This window comes from Xiphophorus couchianus, chromosome 15, assembly GCF_001444195.1.
Source record: "Xiphophorus couchianus chromosome 15, X_couchianus-1.0, whole genome shotgun sequence".
NCBI classification, from domain to species: domain Eukaryota; kingdom Metazoa; phylum Chordata; class Actinopteri; order Cyprinodontiformes; family Poeciliidae; genus Xiphophorus; species Xiphophorus couchianus.
Window position 1 is genome coordinate 22,956,233 of NC_040242.1, and position 20,585 is coordinate 22,976,817.

Genomic DNA, 20,585 nt, shown 5'->3' on the forward strand with positions numbered 1-20,585 from the left:
ACCAGATTGTTGTGTGTTGCAGATTTCTGCTCAGGACCCTCTTGAAAACGAGAAAAAAATAAAATAAATAAATAATTATATATATATATATATATATATGATATATCTAAGAGTGACCCAGAAACAATGGAATACTTTTAATGACATTATGCTATATTTAAGTTACAGTTGACCATATTTATTTCAACAAACAGTCCTTATGAGTGCAGAAGACAGTATTTCCTATGTAATGTTATTTCCATGCAGGTCCAGCTCCGTGTCCGGGTTTACAGTCAGAAACAGTGCGCAGCTATTGGCAGTGATTTGTTGAATTAATGTGGCGGTTAGGCCAATCTAAGAGTGTCTCCAGCAGAGAGAAAGGGGAACTGACGTGTTTCTCCAGCACCGGGATTCGTCGTGTCGATTTGTTTGTTTATTTCGCTCTGCTGCGCGTGCCGTGTCCTGCTGACGCCGCGCGCGCTTCCCAGTGACAAAAAGCCGCTCTGCAGTTTGACCAATCAAAGCGCTTATCAGACTTTATCGCTGTGGCGAACAAGTTGCACAGTTTCATGCCTGTCACATTTTTGTCAGTTCGTCAAAAGAAGAGATGGTACCGGGTTCAGAGCGCCCCTCCTGCGGTCCCGAGGTCTCTCTTGTGGAATCCCCGCTGGACCTTTAAAAGTCAACATGCCGTATAACGCCAGGGTCCTGCTTCTTCTTCTTCTGTCTCTGATTCTAATGGCAGAGTCCCGGAGGCTGGGAAGCAGGAGAAAGCGATGGTCCGAGCCGGGAGAGACTCTCAAGCCAGGAAAGTAAGTATTCTTAGATTCAGTTCCACCATGAGGTCAGAGCTGATGATCAAAACACTGTAGATCAATGGAAGGCACTCATCCTCCATCCATCCGTCCTTCAACATGTCCTCAGTCTGGAACTCTACTCTATAGAGACAGCTGTCGGGCAGCTTAGATTGGTGAGAAGGAACAAAAGCGGATGTGTTCTGTTGATCATGTCCATCCGGACTACTCTGTTTCCTGGGCTCGCGGTGAGCCAGCCAAGTCGTGCGTAAAAAGACAGACAGACGCAGAGGGGAGATTCTTGCGATTCAGTAGCGAAAGAGGACTTGTGCTTGCCTGCACAAATAGGTTTAAGGTTTTCATTTAGCTAATATCCAAAATAATAAGAATAAAAAAATCAACACCTCCTCTTTGTTTTCTTTTTCACCATTTCAAAAATAGCAAATTCAGACATAAGAAACATACATTTCCAAATCCAGGAATTTTCACAGCATAAAGCCTTTCAAGCCAATGTTTACAGGAGGAGTGCAATATACTTCCATTGACACTGAGCTACAAAAATGTTCTCTGAAAGGGCAGGAAGCTGAGAAGACAGAAATAAGATTAGAAGAATTGAGCTTGTGTACATTCAAAAGTCTCAGTTTAACCTTTGGGTGTTTGTGTCTGGTGAAATCTAATCTAAAACATGTCCATACAAGTTAATCAAGTAAATGTAATTTAGTCTAGATAATCTAGCTAGATACTACCCACCTCTGCTCTAAAGCAGTTCTCCTCCCAACATTTCTGACTTTCTGAGAGCTGAAGTTGCATGTTTTCACAGACAGAATTTTAATTTCCAGCCAGAAGAACAAGACATTTACCAAAAGAAACCAGGACTTCATCTGTTTATTGTTTGTGCTGCTGGTTACCCATCTCATTGTCTCAAAGGCTTTCATACTGTAACTTTTTTTCCATATTCGTTAAGAGGAAGAGCAAATCAACATGGCAAACATCCTTCAAGCAGAAACAAGCATCAAGATAAATATTAATATAAAGTGAACCTGAGATGAGAATTTACATTGGATAGTAAAATAAAAAGATGTATGATGTCCTTTATCACACCATTAATGTCTGTATTTGTCTGACTCTGAAAAAAACCTGCATTTATTTTGTCTCTGAAAATAGTTCCAAACATTTATTCAGCAGTTTAAATTAAGGAACCATAATGATCTTTTTTTCCATTCCACATTCATTTATATGATAAGATCAGAGGTAACTGTTGCTTGAGTGTGTAAGTTTACTAAAACGATGTCGTTTTCTCTAGCCTGATTGGACGATTGTTGCCGTTCAACCGCTGGTTGTCTAAGTGGAGTCCTGAAAACAATGTGGGCTACATTGATAATTGGCAAACATTTTGGAGAAAACTGGATCTGATCCAGAGAGACGCTATCATCCCACTTTGGATGGAGCAGCTTCTTCTCTCTAGGAAATTGGTCAAATTGATTATTCCTTTAAAACAGTGACAGCCCAGGCTCCAGACCAGGAAGCAGAATTACAGCTTAATTTTTGCTCTTGCTAAGTGATTGTCCAAGAGCAGCAAATGCTGCAAGCCAATGATTCATTGTGATCTGTTGGGTTTCTTATAGAAAACTTTGAAAACCACTTTGAGAAACAAACTGCATTATTTGAAAACTAGCATCAATTTGAATGTATGATGATTGGTTTGAACTTCTGTTTTATGGATTGGGTCTAAATAAACCAAACTGAATTCAATTAAAAGAGGACCGGTTCCAAAGGAGGTTCAAGAAATGATTTTATTCAGTTTTTGATTCAATTTAGTAGAGAATTTAGAAGAGTAGTCATCTGGGATCAGGGATGGATTTTGAGTTCAATTCCAGCTTCCCCAGCACTACACACTGAAGGCAAAACTTAGGCAAAACACTGAAATTCCAGTTTCCTACAGATCTTCACATCTATGTAACTTGGAAGTTCACGCAGTTTTTCTGTACAGTTTTGATAGTAAACAGAAGGTTTACATAATATGATTATGGTAAGAAAGAAAGGAAATCATAATATGACCCATTCATTTACTCTGATCTCCTTTTGTTCTTAGCATTGTCACTCTGTAACTGTTCAGGCATGCTTCCTGTTTGCTCTTTCTATGATCAAGTTGAACATGAATATGTGTCTTTGTAGGGCCCTGGGGGAAACACCTGATGCTGTGGTTCTTGTTGGGAAGGCAGGCTTGGAGGCTGCCATGGTGAACGGGTGTGTAGCTCACAGAACATTAATGTCAATCATTCAACAACAAAGATCTAATTCTGTTTCACTGTTCTATTGGTTGTTAATCAGATATTGCCTCAAGTTGACCAACTTAAGATGTAATCTAACAATAAATTGGAATACTGAATCAACTGTCATTGGATTTGATACATTTAGTGGACATTGTGTATTGTCCAGATCAATATTCCTTCACTATGTACTTATTAAAGGTTTTATTCTACAAACAAACCTTTGTTCTCAAGTTTATATATATTTGGTGGCAGGAAGCTTTTTGCGCACATTCTTGCACAGGCCTCAAGGGTTTCTGAAGAGTTTTTCTAGAATCTGGCTTTAAATTTTTTTATTGTCCAGTTCTTGTACCTGACCATGATCTTGTTAATGTCTGCATTGATAATTGAATAGGTGGTAAAATAAAGAAGGTTCAGACTTAAAGAACTCACTGAAATAAATCTGTTTAAAAAAAAAAAAGAAAATCCAGTAAGGTGCCAGACTACAGAGATCCTTCATCCTCCATCTGTTGGATGAAAGGTTATCAGATAAGAGCTCTCCAGGAATCATAAACTCATTGAGACACATCTGAAAATAGTCACATACCTTTCTGAAAATAACAAAAACAGTGAAAGTTCAAATAAAAGCAGCTTATCAGGCCAAAAAGGCTTTAGAGGACTGCATAACAGTCTGGTTCCTCTCAAGCAAATTGTAAAGAAGTCATAAAAAGCCTTTGTAGTCTGTAATTGTAAGTACAGTGTGTATTTCTTAATACTTCTTTGCACAGAATAAGAATTTGTTTATTAGCATATATAAAGAGGCGTAGTTTTGAGCAATAAAGATCAGTTTTGCCGTTAACATGGTCACCTTGTCATTGTTTAAAATACATCGATTCTTTCTCCCTGTTTCTCTGTTTATTATTCTCAGTCCTCTGTCAAGGAAGATCATTGATGGCACCAAAACACGGAAGCTGAAAACCAGCCACCTTCTGCGTGTGGATGAGCATGACTTCACCATGAGGCCAGCATTCGCAGGTAAGCAACCTCTCCTGATAGCAGTTAATTTACTTTCACTGCACAGCAAATACCAGCTCAGATATTCTATTCTAATCTAATCTAATCTATAGTCATATTCTATGAAAATGAATTGAGATTACTTCAAATTCAAGTCCAAATTCACTCCACTCCAGTCCAGCCAATCACAAATAGTCAGATTCAGATCCAGTTACACCCAGTGAGTCGTTGACAGCAGTAGTTCTGCTCAGTGGTTCCTTAACACCATTAGTTTTTATGGATCAGTTGGCTTCCCTCCCTACATATTTCTTCTGTTTTTTTTGTTGTTGTCAAAATTAAATATGTTAGATGATAAAACTAACTTTACCATCAAACAAAAATAACCCAACTAAACACAAAAAGCAACTCCGATGATGATTTCATTTATGAATACAAAAAACGTTATTGAAACCAATCTGGCACAGTGTGGACAGAAATTACCCCTTTGTCTGATGATAAATTTACTGTAAAAATTTTTTAAAATTTTTTTATAAGCTGCACTCAGTTCCTGAGCCACACCTGCCTGTTATCACTGTCACATTGTAGAATTAAGATAGCATTTGAATCAAATCTGAATGACAACAGGGAACAGTGTAAAAGATCTCAAGAAGATAAAAAATATTAAAAAAGAAACGAGAAGTAAGGTCTGTCAGTCTGGAAAGGGGAAGAAAGACATGCAAAGCTTTGGGACTAGAGGTAATCACTGTGAGGAGACGAGAAAAGATGAAACACTGGAGACCCAGGCAGTGTTCCATGGACTGACCAGCCTACCAAAATGACTCCAAGAGGTCACCAATAACTTCTCAGTCCACTGTTGACCAAGAATACCACTAAGACCCATTCCCAAAACATATTGATGTTTTCCAGGACTTTTAGGAACATACTCTATCGACTGACATGAGAAAACTGGAACTTTTTGAAAGGTTCCAGTTTTCTCCATCTGGAGTAAAACTAAAACAAAGACAAAAGAACATTATACCAACAACTGAACTGTTACTTGCTGCAAGTAAATATAATTTCAGTTCTCCACCTGAAAATGATGAATTTAGAGAATTTCAAGCTCTGACAAACTTGGGTCTGGCATTAAGTCCAACTCACCACTAATAAAAGTTGATTCTGAAGTAGCCTAGTTAAAGTCTGCACTTAAATCTGACTGGAATGATGTGGCTCAACCTTAAACTAAACATGCAGCTCATGCTAGACGCTTGATGACAACTGTTGTTGCCAATGGTGACACAACCAGTTTTTTGGTTTAGAGGAAAATTACTTCTTCACATAGGAGAGGTTTGTTCTGATATCTTTTAATTCAGAAATAGGGTAAGGGTTAGGGTTAATGGAAGTAATACTTCCAAGAGCCACAGTGATAGAACTATGTTCCATCACACTGACTTAAAGTGACAGAACCCTGAGGAACCTGGAACAGAACTCCTCCCCTTGCCTCATTGTTACCATGGAGTCATGCTTCTTGCATCCGTCTAAAGCACTGCCAGGATTTTCTGAAGCTGTTTATGGTGGGGATTTTTTTGTTTCGTTTTTTTTGTATTTTCTTCAATACGCTGTTGCCACCATGTGTTGGCAGAACCATGCTGTCATGTTCCGTTTGTAGTCATATTCTGTGTTGTTCCTTTGCACCTTGAATGTCAGAAAAAGCCCCTGCTGCTTGAATTTTAGCAGGCAATTAAAAATAAGGAGCTTATGATTCAACTAAAGAGCCCAGCTCTTTGCTGTTTAGAATTAAACAGCTCTGTTTAAACCTCTAGAGAAAACAGACCATGGTGAATTTTAGGACAACAGTTGCAGCCACAGATGGAAGCATACGTCCCACTGAGGAGCCTTTTGTCTTGTATTTATTTATTGTTATTGTCAGATCCTGCAGAAAACTTATTCTAGCATCACCAAACACTGACTTGTGAGAGCTGTGAGCATCCCATCCCCTTTCCAGGGAGAGAGATTTCAGTGCAATCCTCTGACTGAGGGAGAATTGTGAGTCAAACAGCTGCTCTGGCTCCTCTTAGTTTCATCAAAGCTTCTTACAGAACTACTTCCTGTTTGTTGACTGCGCCACAATAACTGAAACCTTCTTTCTGATCATGATTCTGGAAACACAGCCAAGTAAAATAGGGTTGTTCCAGATGCTTTTTTTCAAACAGTAAACAGTATAACAGTGAAGTTAATTGTATTAACTTAAATAAAACAGAATTTAAAATAGCTTTATTGTTAATGTTTACCTACAAAAAACAGTTTATGTCCAGGAGTATGATCTGTTTCAAGTGTCATAACTAAATCAACAGCACCAGCTCCTTTCGGTCAGACCTGATTCAAACAGTGGAGAATATTTGTCATCACGTTGCTTTTGAATTTCTTTAGGTACAGCTGTTTGTTTCTCTCTGCGTTAGGTTGAAAAACATAGATGAAAACAGATAGTTCCACCATGCATTAGTACATATTTGTATAAAAATAGCACTGAGACATTCTGCGGAAATATTGACTCTAATGCATTGCATCACTGGAATTCCCTTTTTGGATTTACCCTTGTAATGCATAGGCCTAGCTGTCTGAGCTAAGCGTGATGAACCGGTGACGGATTTACAGCTGCTAATCCGAGAGCAGATGAGTGAGGGATGGGTGTCATCACCATCTGTAGAAATGACATGAAGATTATTCTGTGAACGCTGAGTTTGACTGGAGAAATAAAGAGCTGGGATTCCTTTTAAGTGCACCTGTATACAGAATATATAGAGTTACTTTACATGGTGTACTTGTTCGTGGCTTCAGATGTAAAGTGAGTACATGTCAAATCAAATTGTGCAAAATATGAAATACTCAGCTGGAATGGAAATTAATAAATTACTAAACAAACCGTGTACTGGTATTATGTTGGGTTAAAGGTAGTTATGTCAGATTTAGTAATTATCTCAGATTTATATTAGCATCAGAAAATTCTAATTCCCTGCATGCAAACTGGTTTATTAGTAACTAAAATTGCTGGACTTATGGAGAGCATTTCCCATGAATCCCAATAACAAAATAATTGACCTTTATTTTGATTGTACATATGTTTTAGCATTGTGTTTTATGTTATTTCTGAGTTATTACTGGATAAGCAGTAAGGACAGAACATCCTTCTGCCAACATTCAGCCTGGAGACACAGACCTTTTAAAACATCTGTGCTCGCAAATAACCAACATTAGTGAACTGAATTTCTTAGCAGAGTGGTTATTATACAGACAGTAGTGTAACTTTCTGAATTAGGAACAGAAAGGTTGCTTGCTTAATGACTCACATAATTAGTTTAATTAAAAAGGAATCAGCTTGACTGAAATCTCAAACCCACCTAAATATAGCTACTTTTATAGCAAAGTATGGAAACAAATAAACTGTATTTTTTTATTGTGCTCAGGTGTTCTTGTAATATTTGCATTCTAAAAAGGAAGATTTGGAATTATACAAGCTGTGGGCTTTGGCAGAGCTCTGAAAAAAGAAAAGATGCATCATTAAGACTCCTCTGGCAGCCTGGGCTCACAGATTGAGTTGCATTTTAATTTGACTTGAGGTGTTCTCTGCTCTTGGATGTTTGTGTGTGTGTATGTTTGTGTGCGTGTGTGGGGGTATGTGGGCGTGTGCATGTGTGTGTGGTGGGTTGGGGGTGTGGCTTTCTGGCCATGAGGAAATGCCAGTGGATGCACTTTAGCATTACACTGAAGTGCTGCTGAGAGCCATGAAGAGTCATCAGGAGCTGTGGAGTGGAGCTTTGTTCTGACACACTAAGAGGTGTCATCTAAGAATTAGTGAATACTGGGAAAATTTGCTGATGCAAAAAAAAAAAAAAAAAAAAAACATGCGTCAAAACAGCAAAACAGCTTTGGCTCAAACGCTCATGCACCCTGTAACCAGGGGAACACACACTGCTCTGAAAAGCTTTCTGAGTCTAGCTGTGGCCGTGTGCAGCTGCAGGCTGAGCTGAGGCACCAGCAGAAACAGACCTCTGCTTCTCATTTCTGCTTTTTCAGCAGGTGTCTGATGTTATGTCACATCAGCTGAAGCTCAGGATTTAATGTGTTCGGCACGTGTTGTGGGGCATATGGTGTAAGTAAGAGAAAGGGGGACAAGACCGACAGCTGGAACTGGGCAGGAGTTAATATCCCATCTTCCAGGTAGCAGATTTGCTGGGCCTTGGGTTATGTAAGGCTGGCACCCGTACGGCTCCACAGATTAACTAGACCACAGCAGCCAATGTCACTGCACTGAACAAATGACAGAAGGTTCTGTCTGTTTGTTTTTTTCTACTAATGATCAGGATAGTGGGATACTTTTCCAGATCCCTTTAAATCCCAAATTGTCCTTATTTCTAATCCACTCAGTCAATTGAGCAACACTCATCAGTAAACTACAGAATCCTGTCAACGATTTAACCAAACACATTGTGTGAAATGATGTGTATTGTTAGTCATGGCTTAACAGAGTATTCTATCCTGTTATTTTATGAGGGAGCGCTTCATGACAAGGAAGCAGATGACATCATGAGTAGAATAAAACCGTCGTATTTATTTTTATCAGATACTCTGGCTGATTAAAAAAATCTCTTGGCTGTTAGACAGCCAATTTATTTGAATGAGTTCAGATATTTATAGAGTTTGACTCCAACTCAGATCAGAGACATTTCAGGTCAGCTGGCATAAAACAAAAGATTCACTTCCATTCAGACCAATTTACTCATGTTTTGTCCAACTGATCCAATGCTTGTTCCAGAACCAAAGTGATCAGAATGAATCTGTGTTTATTAGAATGAATTAAGCTGACTTGAACTAAATGTTATTTAGCTTGTATACTTAATAATGAGCTGAATTCAGTCTGAACCTGATCTCAGTCTATGTCAGTCCAGCACATTTTAATTCAACATCTAATACATCACATTAGCCCCTGTGGAAAAATAATATATGTAAGTACATTTTAAATATGCTATAATTTTCTGAAATACATTTTTAGTGGGTTATCAAGTAGATATACTTATTAAAGTACAATTCTGTGATAGTATATTGGCAATGTACTCTTGAAAAATGTGAATATATTGAATACACAATGTCATTTTTCTTCAGCCGGTCAGTGTGTTGTACCTCATCCTTCTGTAAACCGACCGCCTGATGTGTTTGCAGTACTGTAGTGTGTATGGTGCATGTAAAGAACAAAGTGGCAAAGCAGAATAATAAAAGACATTGACAAATAACTAAAAAGTGTACTTCATCAGCAATTATAGTAAACTAAAGGTTTAATTGGAGCATACTGAGATCACAGTACTAATATAAAATATATAATGCTTCTATATTTAAAAGACATTCTAAAGACATGTGTAATTCTTTCACAAAAATGGCACATTTAAGATATACTAATCAAGCATGGAGATTGTACATTTTAGGTATGAAGTTTTTTTTATGTTCTAACTAGTATACTTTTAGTTGTATACTTTTAGCAATGTAATAGTACACTTATACTTCAATTTTTTCTAAACTTTTCTGCAATTTAATTACAATTTAATTACAATTAGGGCTGCACAGTGGCGAAATTGGCAGCACTGCTGCAAGAAGGTCCTGGTTCGATTCCTGGCCCGGGGTCTTTCTGCATGGAGTTTGCATGTTCTCCTTGTGCATGCGTGGGTTCTCTCCGGATTAACTAGACCAGGCTTCCTTACACAGTTAATTGGTCTCTCTAAATTCTCCCTAGGTGTGAGTGTGTGTGTGCATGGTTGTTTGTCCTGTCTATCTCTGTGTTGCCCTGCGACAGACTGGTGACCTGTCCAGTGGTGACCCCGCCTCTCGCCCAAAACGTTCACTGGAGTGAGGCACCAGCAGCCCTCCTAACCCCACTAGGGATAAGGGTGTTAGAAAATGCATGGATGGATGGATAATTAGAATTATAATATATTAAGCACAAAATTAGTTATTCCAAAATAGCATTCTTTCAGTTAAATAATTCTTAAACTTGAAGTATACTGATGATTAGTCTAGCTTCAAGTATGCTAAGATTTAATAAACATAATATATTTATTTTTCACTAGGGTGTATTGGGCTTTTAAGCATGTTAAAAAGTGCTATATTACATTATTAAGTGAATACAGTTCATGGTGGGAAGACTCAGCTGATTAAAACAGCCCAAAGCAAATGTGAGGTTAGGGGTGTGCCATATTGTCTTGTCTACAGTAGTACCAGTTGTGCTACATGCTAATGTTTTCTACACCATTACAACAAAGAAGAAGCTGATCAGCTGGTCCACAGTCTGGACTGGTCTGACTTTCACAGAATCAGCTGCTACCTGCAATAAGAAAAAGATTTACAGACGTTTCTGTTGTTTGGCCTCTGCAGCAGGGGAGGGCGGAGCCTTAGGGTTCGGTTGCAGTTGCCAGAACATGAGAGTTAAAAATCTAAACACTGACAGATATTACTTCAGTGGAGCTGTTTTGAAGCTACATATTAGTTTGGCCAAATCCAACAATAATTTTAAAAAAGCGGAAAACGTGGAATATCGTCTGTGATATCATTCTCAAGGTTTTCAAAAAATATATATTGTGATATTACTTTTTGTCAATATCGCTCACCCCTAGTAATTAACAACCATGTGTGGTCAGTTCAAAGAGTTCAAAGCAAAGGGAGAAAACGGAAAGTGTACACTGGTTTAAAACTGAAAAAGCAATGCTGATAATGAGCTTTCTGGTATTGATCTGCAGGTCCAGCTGTCCCAGTTGGAGTGGATGTTCAGGTGGAGAGTTTGGACAGCATATCGGAAGTTGACATGGTATGCTGCTGGAATGTTTGAATGACACGCAGTGCAACCACTTTCACACTATCGGGTCAGTCAAGGGCAGGTAAAAATCTCACCTGCAGCAGATAATTACAAATAAGAAAAACAAGCCAGATTCAACATAACTGATGTTATCAGATTAGAAAGATTGGAAGTTTGAAACAAATGACCTCTGCTGCAGCACAGGGACAGGATGCTGTTCAGTTGCTGCAGCTAATGAGTCGACGCAGGAATATTTCTCTAACAGCATGTAAACAAATGCTTGACTGCCAAACAAATTTGTCACACTGCCAGAATTTTAACTCCAGCACAAAATTCTATTCAATTCAACTCAAACATACTTTATTCATTCTGACGAGCAACTACATGCAGCTCAGAATAATTTCTAGTTTAGTTAAATTGAACTGTAAAGCTGACAGTGACGGAGCAATCCTCTACTGAGTAAAGTTATGATAATTCAAGTAAAATTCAAGCTCTTTTTCAGAACACACTTCTCTTGTTGATCATCAGAATAAATTAAAACAGGTTTGACTGATGTAATTAAATCAGCCTTCTGCTCTGTTTATAAATTGGACGGAAAATGATGTTGTATAATCTCATGTTTGCAAGGGCGCATAAGGATTATGTTTAATTTGGATCCCAAGGTTGTGGATTTAGTTGTTTTGGAACAGAAGGAAGAACATGAATGATTCTGTAGAGGAATATAATTATATTAATAGTTAAAATAGCTGCTGGTAATGACATTCAGTCAGAATGTTGAAGTATGCAGAGTTCTGAGTCATAATCATTTGCTGTTTTTTATGACCTTATGCTGCTTTGTCCAATTTCTCCTCCTTCTTATTAATTTGTATTCACATCATTCAAAACGATCTGAAACTGACCTGACATCTTACACAAACATTTTCATTACTGTTGAATAAAGAATTGTAGTTCAGCAACTAGAGCTACAGTAGTTTAGTGAAATGTGATTTTCAGGTCATGTTGTTGCTCTCTTCTCAGCAGAAAATGGTACCTTCAAAAGAACCTTCTGACTATCTTTTGAGTTTCACTTGGTGAACTCAGTTAGTGAAAAAAACAAACTTTTTAGCTGTATTCAAATTTATGGAATATGACTGTATTATGCAGATATTTAAGACTCACATACAGCAAATAACTATGTGCTTTTTGTAAGTCAATTAATTCAGGTATTGAACATTGAATTAAAAATAATATCCGTCTTATGTGTTGGTTGTTTCCACAAACTTTTTTTTCTCAGCCAAACATATAATTTAAAATAAACAGTGAGAGTAAATTGAGACATTTTTAGGAGATAAAAACAGTCTTGCTTGTCTTCCTATGACAAAGAAATCATTCTAACATTTTCACAGAGAGTTTACTTCACAAGTTGCTTTAAATTTAAAAAGTATATTCTGATTTAGATTTTAAATATTTTGGAATAATTACAATTATTGTTTCTCTTCTTAAAGTCAATAAAAGCAGAGCACTAGACCAATTATATTTGTGAAAGTGGGGGCATAATTGGACAAATCATAAGCAATACATGATATTCCAGTAAGTAATAATTATAATACATAATATAAGAAGCATTAAATACTTTAAATATTCACATTTGATGTAATCCTTCAGAACCAAACATGTACAGTTATGTCAAAAATTGTCTACCTAGTTACAGTCTATTTTATTTTCTTACTTTTTAGAAATATTTCTATCATTATGTGTCTGTTAGGTTTTGTGTTTCTGCCACTTTGGTGCTGAAACAACTGAATGACCTCATTGAAGGACAATAAAAAACATTTCTTTGCTGTTATTTTTAATTGAGAAATGTCCAGTTTCTCCTTTTATGCAACAGCAAAGGTTCTCTGCTGGTGTATGCCAACAGTACAATGTGTTGTCATAGCTATTATTTCTAAGTGATCTGGTCTTATGTAATGGCGTGAGGAGAACCGGGCAAAGAGTGGTCAGTCACACAGAGCTGCAGCATTGCAGCAGAGCGTCCTTCAGATGTAAAGTAGCAGGGTAACGTGAAGCGACAGCCTTCCAATCAGCTTGGATCAATAGAAACCATGGCCAGTTAGATGATTTAGTGAACATATGTTTCACACGTCTGTAGAGCTTGTGCATTTGGTCCCGACATAACCAAATAATCCAGCTGGCATGGGTCAGATTGCTGTAATCCTGGAGGAATTTAATAAACTAGAGAAAGCAAGCAAGTAGTCCCTCTACTGACACTTAATCCTGAATCTGTTTATGCTGCCCACCCTCAATCCCCCTCCCTTAGGACTTCACCATGACTCTGTATCTAAGGCACTACTGGAAGGACGAAAGGTTGGCTTTTCCAAGCGCCACAAATAAGAGCATGACATTTGATGGGCGCCTAGTGAAAAAAATCTGGGTCCCTGATGTGTTCTTCGTCCATTCTAAGAGGTCCTTCATCCATGACACCACCACCGACAACATCATGCTGAGGGTCTTTCCAGATGGCCATGTTCTGTACAGCCTGAGGTGAGGAACCCAACTAAATCCAAGCTGGCAGGCTCCCACGCTGCTGGGCTTTACACTGTCCTTTCTTTATCCCTCAGGGTAACAGTTACTGCTGCTTGCAATATGGATTTCAGTCGTTTCCCTCTGGATTCACAAACATGCACTCTGGAGCTGGAGAGCTGTGAGTTTCACAAACACTGAGTTTACAGCCTTGTGTCTCACTGTGCTTCTTATTACAAGTGGCTAAAGACATTCTGGCAAAAGCTTATGAACCAACCTCACTTAGTGGAACAGCAGTTTGAAGATAGCAGATTGCAATTCCATTTCTGTAGATCTCCTTAAAGATCCAGTGCTTTTTCAGTCACTTTGCTGACATCCTTTTCTGTTGCTAATAATGTATATCTGATTGTTTCACCTTCACTGTAAAGCCATTTTACATCGAAAGCCAGTGTTCCTCTTCTAAAGTTTCTTCCCTACCTCCTCACATTTATGCTACTATTTAAACTTAAACATAAAGTGCTTCTGTATTAAATTTCCACTGAAACCTGTGAGGATTTCTTTAAATCATACCTGCAATTTAGTTCAGTACACTAGCACACGTGTTGCGGATTCAGCATGAGCCCCTTGGAACATTTGATAGGAAATGGAGCTTTCAAAGGCACTGGCAAAGAAAGAGACAGGAACAGCTCGATTAAAACTCAATTAAACCAGTGAAGCTTGATTTTTTTGTCTCATGTTATACTGTCATAGTGATAATTTTAACAAATAAGTATTTGCTTTAAAAGTCACCTACCCCAGCTTTAATTGAACCAGCTTCTTATGTGCAATCTCACAGGAATGTGATAATATCACTGTACAATTTTATTCAGTGTGAATTTTTCCTCTCTCCTCTTATTGAATAGTGATATTTCTTGTACAATAAGTCTAATTAAAAGGAGTCTTGAATATGCAGGTTCAAGACTCCTTTGAACCTGCATATTCAAAGGAGTATGCTGTAACATTTTCAACTCTCTGTGAAAATGTTACAGCAGAGTTTATTTCCTGCTGTACATCAGGAGAATTCAGGTGTATTTTTATTACGGAAGCGTTTGTTATTAGGAAATGTTTTTGAAATCCTCTCGTCTACAGTTTGCCAAGATATGCAGCCACTTGATAATTGTTTTCTGAAAAATTTGTTTTGCATCTCAGTACTCATTTCGAATTAATTGGTTTGTTGACAGAACTGAGAGGTTTTGCAGTATTTCTGTTGCCTTACCAAGTAGCCTAACATGGTAGAGATGCACGATATATCAGCATTAACATCGTTATCTACCAATTGGCCCATTCTTAAAATGGGATTTATCTAGATGCCAGTTACAAATTCCAGATTTAACAGTTTCTCTGTAAATATTCCCAGAACCATAGTTCACCTTTCAACGCACTGCTGTCCTTCACAACCATGAAAATATTATTATTATACAATCATGTAACATCATCAGTTAAATTGTGAAGCTATCATTTAGCTATCATAATAGTATCTCCCCACCAAACATTGAAAGAAAAAAAAATATTTATAGCTCTAATTATTTTCTGAATTAAGAACTGAACTATCTACAACACTTTACAAAATAATGAATAGATGGTTTCTAGTTATACTGGTTGATCTGGTATTATTATTATTATTATTATTATTATTATTATTGTTATTATTATTATTATTATTATTATTATTATTATTTTCTCTCATTGGTAACTCTGGTATGTTTGTATGTTTGTAATGAAAACCTTCAATAAATATGTAAACCGCTAAAAGCCTCTGATCCAAAGTGTCTCCTTGCTCTGGTTCTGCTTTCTGTTCCTCAGATGCTTACACTGATGAAGACCTGATGCTTTACTGGAAAAGTGGGGATGAGTCCCTGAGCACAGATGACAGGATCTCTTTATCTCAGTTTCTCATCCAGAAGTTTCACACCACCTCCAGACTGGCTTTCTACAGCAGCACAGGTATTGGCATGTGTATAATTACCTAGTAAATCTGTCTGGTGTAAATTGTAAAAGCATTTATGATGTACAAAATATTAGTAGGGTTCAGTGTGATTGTGTTTTTGAATTTTTGTACTGTAATTGGGCTTTATGTCAAATCTAATTTGACATAAATTAGATTTATGTAATAATAACTGTGTATATTAACAATACACAAGAAAATATTATTAATATATTTACTTTTGCAAAAATGCATGCAGAGTAGATGATAAGGAACTAGTATAAATCATCTATTGCTGGAGTGGGAGAGTTTGTTATGATCTGAAAGAACCAAACTGGAACTTTTGGATTCCAATTTAAAAGATATTTGTGGCCCGGAAAGTACTGAGCATCACCAAAAGAACAGCAAAGCCACAGTGAGACATGGTGGTGGCAGCAACATGGTCTGGGGTTGTTCATCAGAACATTCACCAAACAACTGGGTTGCATCGTTTCCTGTTTTTCAGGCTGGTACAACCGGCTGTACATCAACTTCACCCTACGGCGGCACATCTTTTTCTTCCTGCTGCAGACGTACTTTCCTGCCACTCTGATGGTCATGCTGTCCTGGGTGTCCTTCTGGATCGACCGTAGGGCTGTTCCTGCCAGAGTCTCTTTAGGTAACAAAAACCTTTGTGCTGGTTCAAATCGAAATACGTTCATCTCAACAGTACATCGTATGGGTTCTGAGACATAGAACAAATTAAGATTGGACAGAAAATGAACATCTGGGTCGTGTTCAGTTCTTGTGAGCAGTTCACTGAACAGCAGTTTAAAAAATCTGTTTGGAAAATCAGGATAACATTTTGATGGGACATTGGTCTTCGTTTTGTGACAGAGATCCTGAGTTCAACAACGTTGCTTATTTCTTTCTTTGCGTCATTCTCTCATTTATTCTCTTTTTTCTCTCTTCCTATCTTTTTTCCGTCCTCCTTTCTTCTTGTCTTTCTTCATATCTTTCTTTCTTTCTTCCTTGCTGTGTCAGTTGCTTGCTGATATTCCATTCACAGCTCATTTAAAGAGTTGAAGTCTAGCTGTAGCTCAGAAGCACACCTGTGCATACCTGGCTGGGCTCACGTTTTGTTGCTGCAGGCGGCTCAGTTACAGGTCTGACTGTCTGCAGTCTACATCATGAAAACATCTGTCGTATTAGGATGGAGGTGGAAGAGATCGATCTTTTCACAGATTATCTGTCTCATATTATACTGTCAGGACATGGTGACACTTTTAACAAATATGTAAACAATATACTTTTGTAAAAGTTACATACTGTAGTTTTAAATCATGGGTTGTACTTTTCTTTTTTCATGAGTTCAGTGACTACCAGGGGCATTTCCTTTTTCTCATGACTGGAAGTTACTAAATAATCTATGAAATCCTTTGATGCCTCTTGTGTTTTCCCTGCAGCCTCATTGACCTCGACACAAACAGAGTTGTTCTATTTTCTGTGCTTCAGGTATAACTACGGTGCTCACTATGTCTACCATTATTACTGGAGTCAACGCCTCCATGCCAAGGGTCTCTTACATCAAAGCTGTCGACATTTACCTCTGGGTCAGTTTTGTCTTTGTATTCCTCTCTGTGCTTGAATATGCAGCGGTCAACTATCTGACCACAGTGAGGGATGGTAAAGACCGGAAGCTAAGAGAAAAACTAAAGGAACAGGTATGATATGATTTCAAAATCAGTAACAACCAGTTCCAAAAAATCCCTAGACTCAGTCATGACTTCCTTCCTTTCTTTCTTTCCTCCTTTCTTTCTATCACCCAGTCCCAAACGTTGCCCTGCACCTGTGGCATGCCTCACACCAAGACCATGATGCTGGACGGAATGTACAGTGAGGCTGATGCAAACAGTCTGGCAGGGTACACCAGAGCCTCTATGGCAGCTGAGGATCCGTCCGACAAACAGGAGCAGATGGTGGTCCATCTCACATTGGACAATGAGTCCACAGAGACTAAGAAGAAGGGCATTCGCAGCTTCCGCATAATCCAGAACACCCACACCATTGACACTTACTCCCGCATGATCTTCCCAGGTGCTTACATCCTATTCAACCTGATCTACTGGTGTGTGTACTGCTGAGTGTGTGCATTTTAAATAAAGCTCCAAAAAAGGAAAATGTTTTCTTCAGTTTGGAAAGCTGTCCCTCATCTCTGGGTGCTGGGGGAAGACCTACTTGTAGCTCACATGCAGCTGTTGCTCTGGATGACACCTAGAGATGCGAGAGCTTCTCCTTGCGTACAGCCCTGACTCCAGAGGGATTTAGCAGGACATTGTCTTATTTTGGGGGAGAGGAGAAAAAACAAGTTTTTACTTCAATAGAAATACATAAACAAACCTTTATGTAACCTTTCAAGTAAAAAAAACAAAAAACCTTATTTATTACTGCAAAATAAACAACTACTCATATACTGTAGCTACCCTTTTTCCCAGAAAGTGATTCAAGTGAATGTAACCAGTACTACCCACTTTTGAACATAGATAACAACAAAATCAATAACCTGTTCTTATTAACAAGCTTACTGTGCTATATTGCCATTGAGTACTTAACATTGCCTGCATCCAACAGCATTTTTCAATTCACTCGGTTAGTTACAAATTCTTTGCCTTTGCTGGTTTGCTGCCATGATTCTTTTTTTTTTTATTTTGCTGCACAGGAGCAGCAGGGCTCAGTCACGTCACTGCCACACAGGTGTTAAAACCGGCGCGAGAATCTCAAGACTCATGTTGCAACAAGTTATGACATGTTGGCAAAGGATTAAACCGGCTAAAAACAGGACGACAGGCACAAATATGGGAAGTGTGGGACTTTCTACTGTGTCAAATCGAGATATGAATGCGACTGGCTCTGTGGTTGAGCAATGCCCCCTAATGCCACCCCATGCCATTGGGTCTAGAGCTGTCAAGGTGATCTCCAGCTACAGGTACCAGGGTGTGCATATATCCAGTGACCTCACCTGGAGTGGTAACACTTCCCCACTGGTCAGGAAGGCCCACCAGTGTCTCTACTTCCTCAGGAAGCTGTGGAAAGCTGGACTTGGGTGTTCAGTCCTGAGGAGCTTCTATCGCTGTGCGGTGGAGAGCATTCTCTGCATCTGCATCACAATGTGGCACAGCAACTGCACTGATGCTGACAGAGCCAGTCGCCCCCATTATTAATGTTAAATTGATTAACATTAATAATCATAACAAGAGGACGAGTAGTTAAATATGTTAAGATAAATATTTGACTTACCACTCTTCTGTCGCTGCCAGAAATCAATCTGAGGTCTAAATTGTACTTCAACATGGCTACAGTGCTGTTGGAATGGGTTAATGTGATTGACTTATCCATCAATTACCCCAATGTTTGGTCCATTCATATGATTGACTGAAACAAGGAAGTTATACAATTGGTTGCTGTCTGATCATTCCTTGTTTAAAAAAAATACATTTGTGGATGGAGCCATGTTAGGGGAGTTTCAAAATTCACACATACATTCAGCGAAGCCCACAGGCCAGAAGCAGCTTGTAATTCAATATATATTTATGTTTGCATCAAAAATAAAATCATGAATCTTCTTCTGTGCACATGTCAGTCCTTCTGTGTATTTGTGAATATTGATACAGCTTTAACTCCACATGTAAAGAAACATGAATCTGTACAAGTGAATTTACCTGAGTATGTGAAAACACAACAACCTTCAGGTTAAGAATAACAGAGGCGACCTGTTTTTGTAAGACTTTTTCATAACCAGCTGATAGTAAAAGACCTTTTGACATTTTATATAAAACATTTTGATGATTGGACAGCTAATGAGGCACATGAAGAAGAAGTCTGAGCTCATTTTAGAGAGTACAATGTTAATTATGGACTAAATCCAGAGTTCCCTGTGTTATCAGTAGGGGTTTATGGGAGAAGAGGATGTGAGCTGACAGAAAAGTAAGAAGTGTGCTTAGAACAGCATGAGCAAATCAGGATCTCCTGCTGCTCTAGTCTCTGATTTCTCCTGAGGCTTCATAGCTTTGATTTTGTGCTTGATTCTCAGTCTGAATGCTCTGAAACCTGAAGTTTATGTGTGCATACAGTCCAACAAAGCAATGTGGAGCCCCACTAGCAGACTGGTTTCAGTTAGATATTTATTTATTTGGTACTTTTGTTGCTGATTATTATATTCTGTTTCAATTGAATTCAGTTTATACAAAACAGTTTTGTCAAGTGCAATTTATGTTTCATTCAAAATTTTCTATCGGTGGTTTAGGTGGTAGCACTGGTGTTTATCTACAATTCTCATGAGGATATTGTTTTGTAAGTATATCTGTGTTATCATGATAACACAGATATACTTCAGGTTTTCTAGTCATTTGTTTTTAGCCATTATTCTTCCCTTCTCAGCTCTGAAACTGAGAATTGCTTTCCCCTGACTGCCAACTTCATCATCATCTGAGCTGCAAGTTCAACAGATTCTACAGCTACTCAGCAACATCTGCCAGTTTGACCAACTTCAAAAAGACTGATAAAGTTTTTAATCTCAATTTTCACCATAATGCCAGGACTCTACTGACATCTGCTGGCTATGCTGTGGTACTTCCATCAAATGTGTCGCATCAAATTATGAAAAAAAGACACTACATCTTTACATATTTAAACAACTTTCTGTAGTGAGTGAAAGAGAAAGGTATAGAAAGAAGAGTGACTGGGTATTGTTAAGTACAATGCAGCACCAGTCAAGATCAAAAATGTGCAGGACCTGACTCCTGTCGTCATCAGAGCTCAGTTCAAAAGAGGTTCACATTGCTTACACTCAATGGCAAAAAAAACAACAAAAAAAACTAGCAGAACATTACCTCAGGCTTACCTCCAGAAAAGGGGTATGCTGTAATATAGAGTCAGATTTCTGTTCTGGAATCTGAGCATTCAAAGGCAGAAATATTTTCTTTCTGCTTTTGTTTAGAAACCCACCGTTGAACATCAAAGGCCGGCTGAGAAAGAAAGGCACATTTCACCTCAGCAACGTTACTATGATTTAACTGAGGGTGGAAACATCAGCTGGCAAGTTGCTTGTGGCAATTTGTGGATGTTCAGGTTGAAAGCCTACACCAGCCAGTTTGCTCTAAAGCCAGTGTGTGTCTGTCGCAAAGTGCCAGTGTCTCTTATGGCTACAGGAATGTCATTCAAAAGGAAGAAAGGAGGAAAAGAAAAAAAAGGAGACAAACAAAGAAATGAACAAACAAAAGAGAAAAGAAAGTTCA

The 20,585-nt window shown here is 38.3% G+C and overlaps 1 protein-coding gene across 2 annotated transcripts; it reads left to right on the forward strand.

Annotated features, from left to right (window-relative positions):
* Positions 1-144: 144 nt before the first annotated feature.
* On the forward strand, positions 145-17,474 carry LOC114158459 (gamma-aminobutyric acid receptor subunit rho-2-like). 2 transcript variants are annotated; one of them, XM_028039959.1, is made up of 10 exons: positions 145-791; positions 2,949-3,020; positions 3,951-4,057; positions 10,795-10,862; positions 13,147-13,370; positions 13,448-13,530; positions 15,192-15,332; positions 15,818-15,970; positions 16,948-17,015; positions 17,121-17,474. In XM_028039959.1, the coding sequence occupies exons 1-10, from the start codon at positions 667-669 to the stop codon at positions 17,433-17,435; spliced, it is 1,356 nt and encodes a 451-aa protein (XP_027895760.1). In that variant the 5' UTR covers positions 145-666; the 3' UTR covers positions 17,436-17,474. The 2 variants fall into 2 exon arrangements, with proteins under 2 accessions (XP_027895760.1, XP_027895759.1); XM_028039958.1 differs by having other exon boundaries at positions 148-791; positions 16,807-17,015.
* The last annotated feature ends 3,111 nt before the right edge of the window (positions 17,475-20,585 follow it).

What these genes read in the sequence shown, in the direction of transcription:
- LOC114158459 (XM_028039958.1), top strand. Translation starts at nt 667, where the DNA reads ATGCCGTATAACGCCAGGGTCCTGCTTCTTCTTCTTCTGTCTCTGATT. An exon ending in CATGTTCTGTACAGCCTGAG is followed by an intron (nt 13,371 to 13,447) that starts GTGAGGAACCCA and finishes TTTATCCCTCAG; the next exon opens with GGTAACAGTTACTGCTGCTT. An exon ending in CACTCTGGAGCTGGAGAGCT is followed by an intron (nt 13,531 to 15,191) that starts GTGAGTTTCACA and finishes TCTGTTCCTCAG; the next exon opens with ATGCTTACACTGATGAAGAC.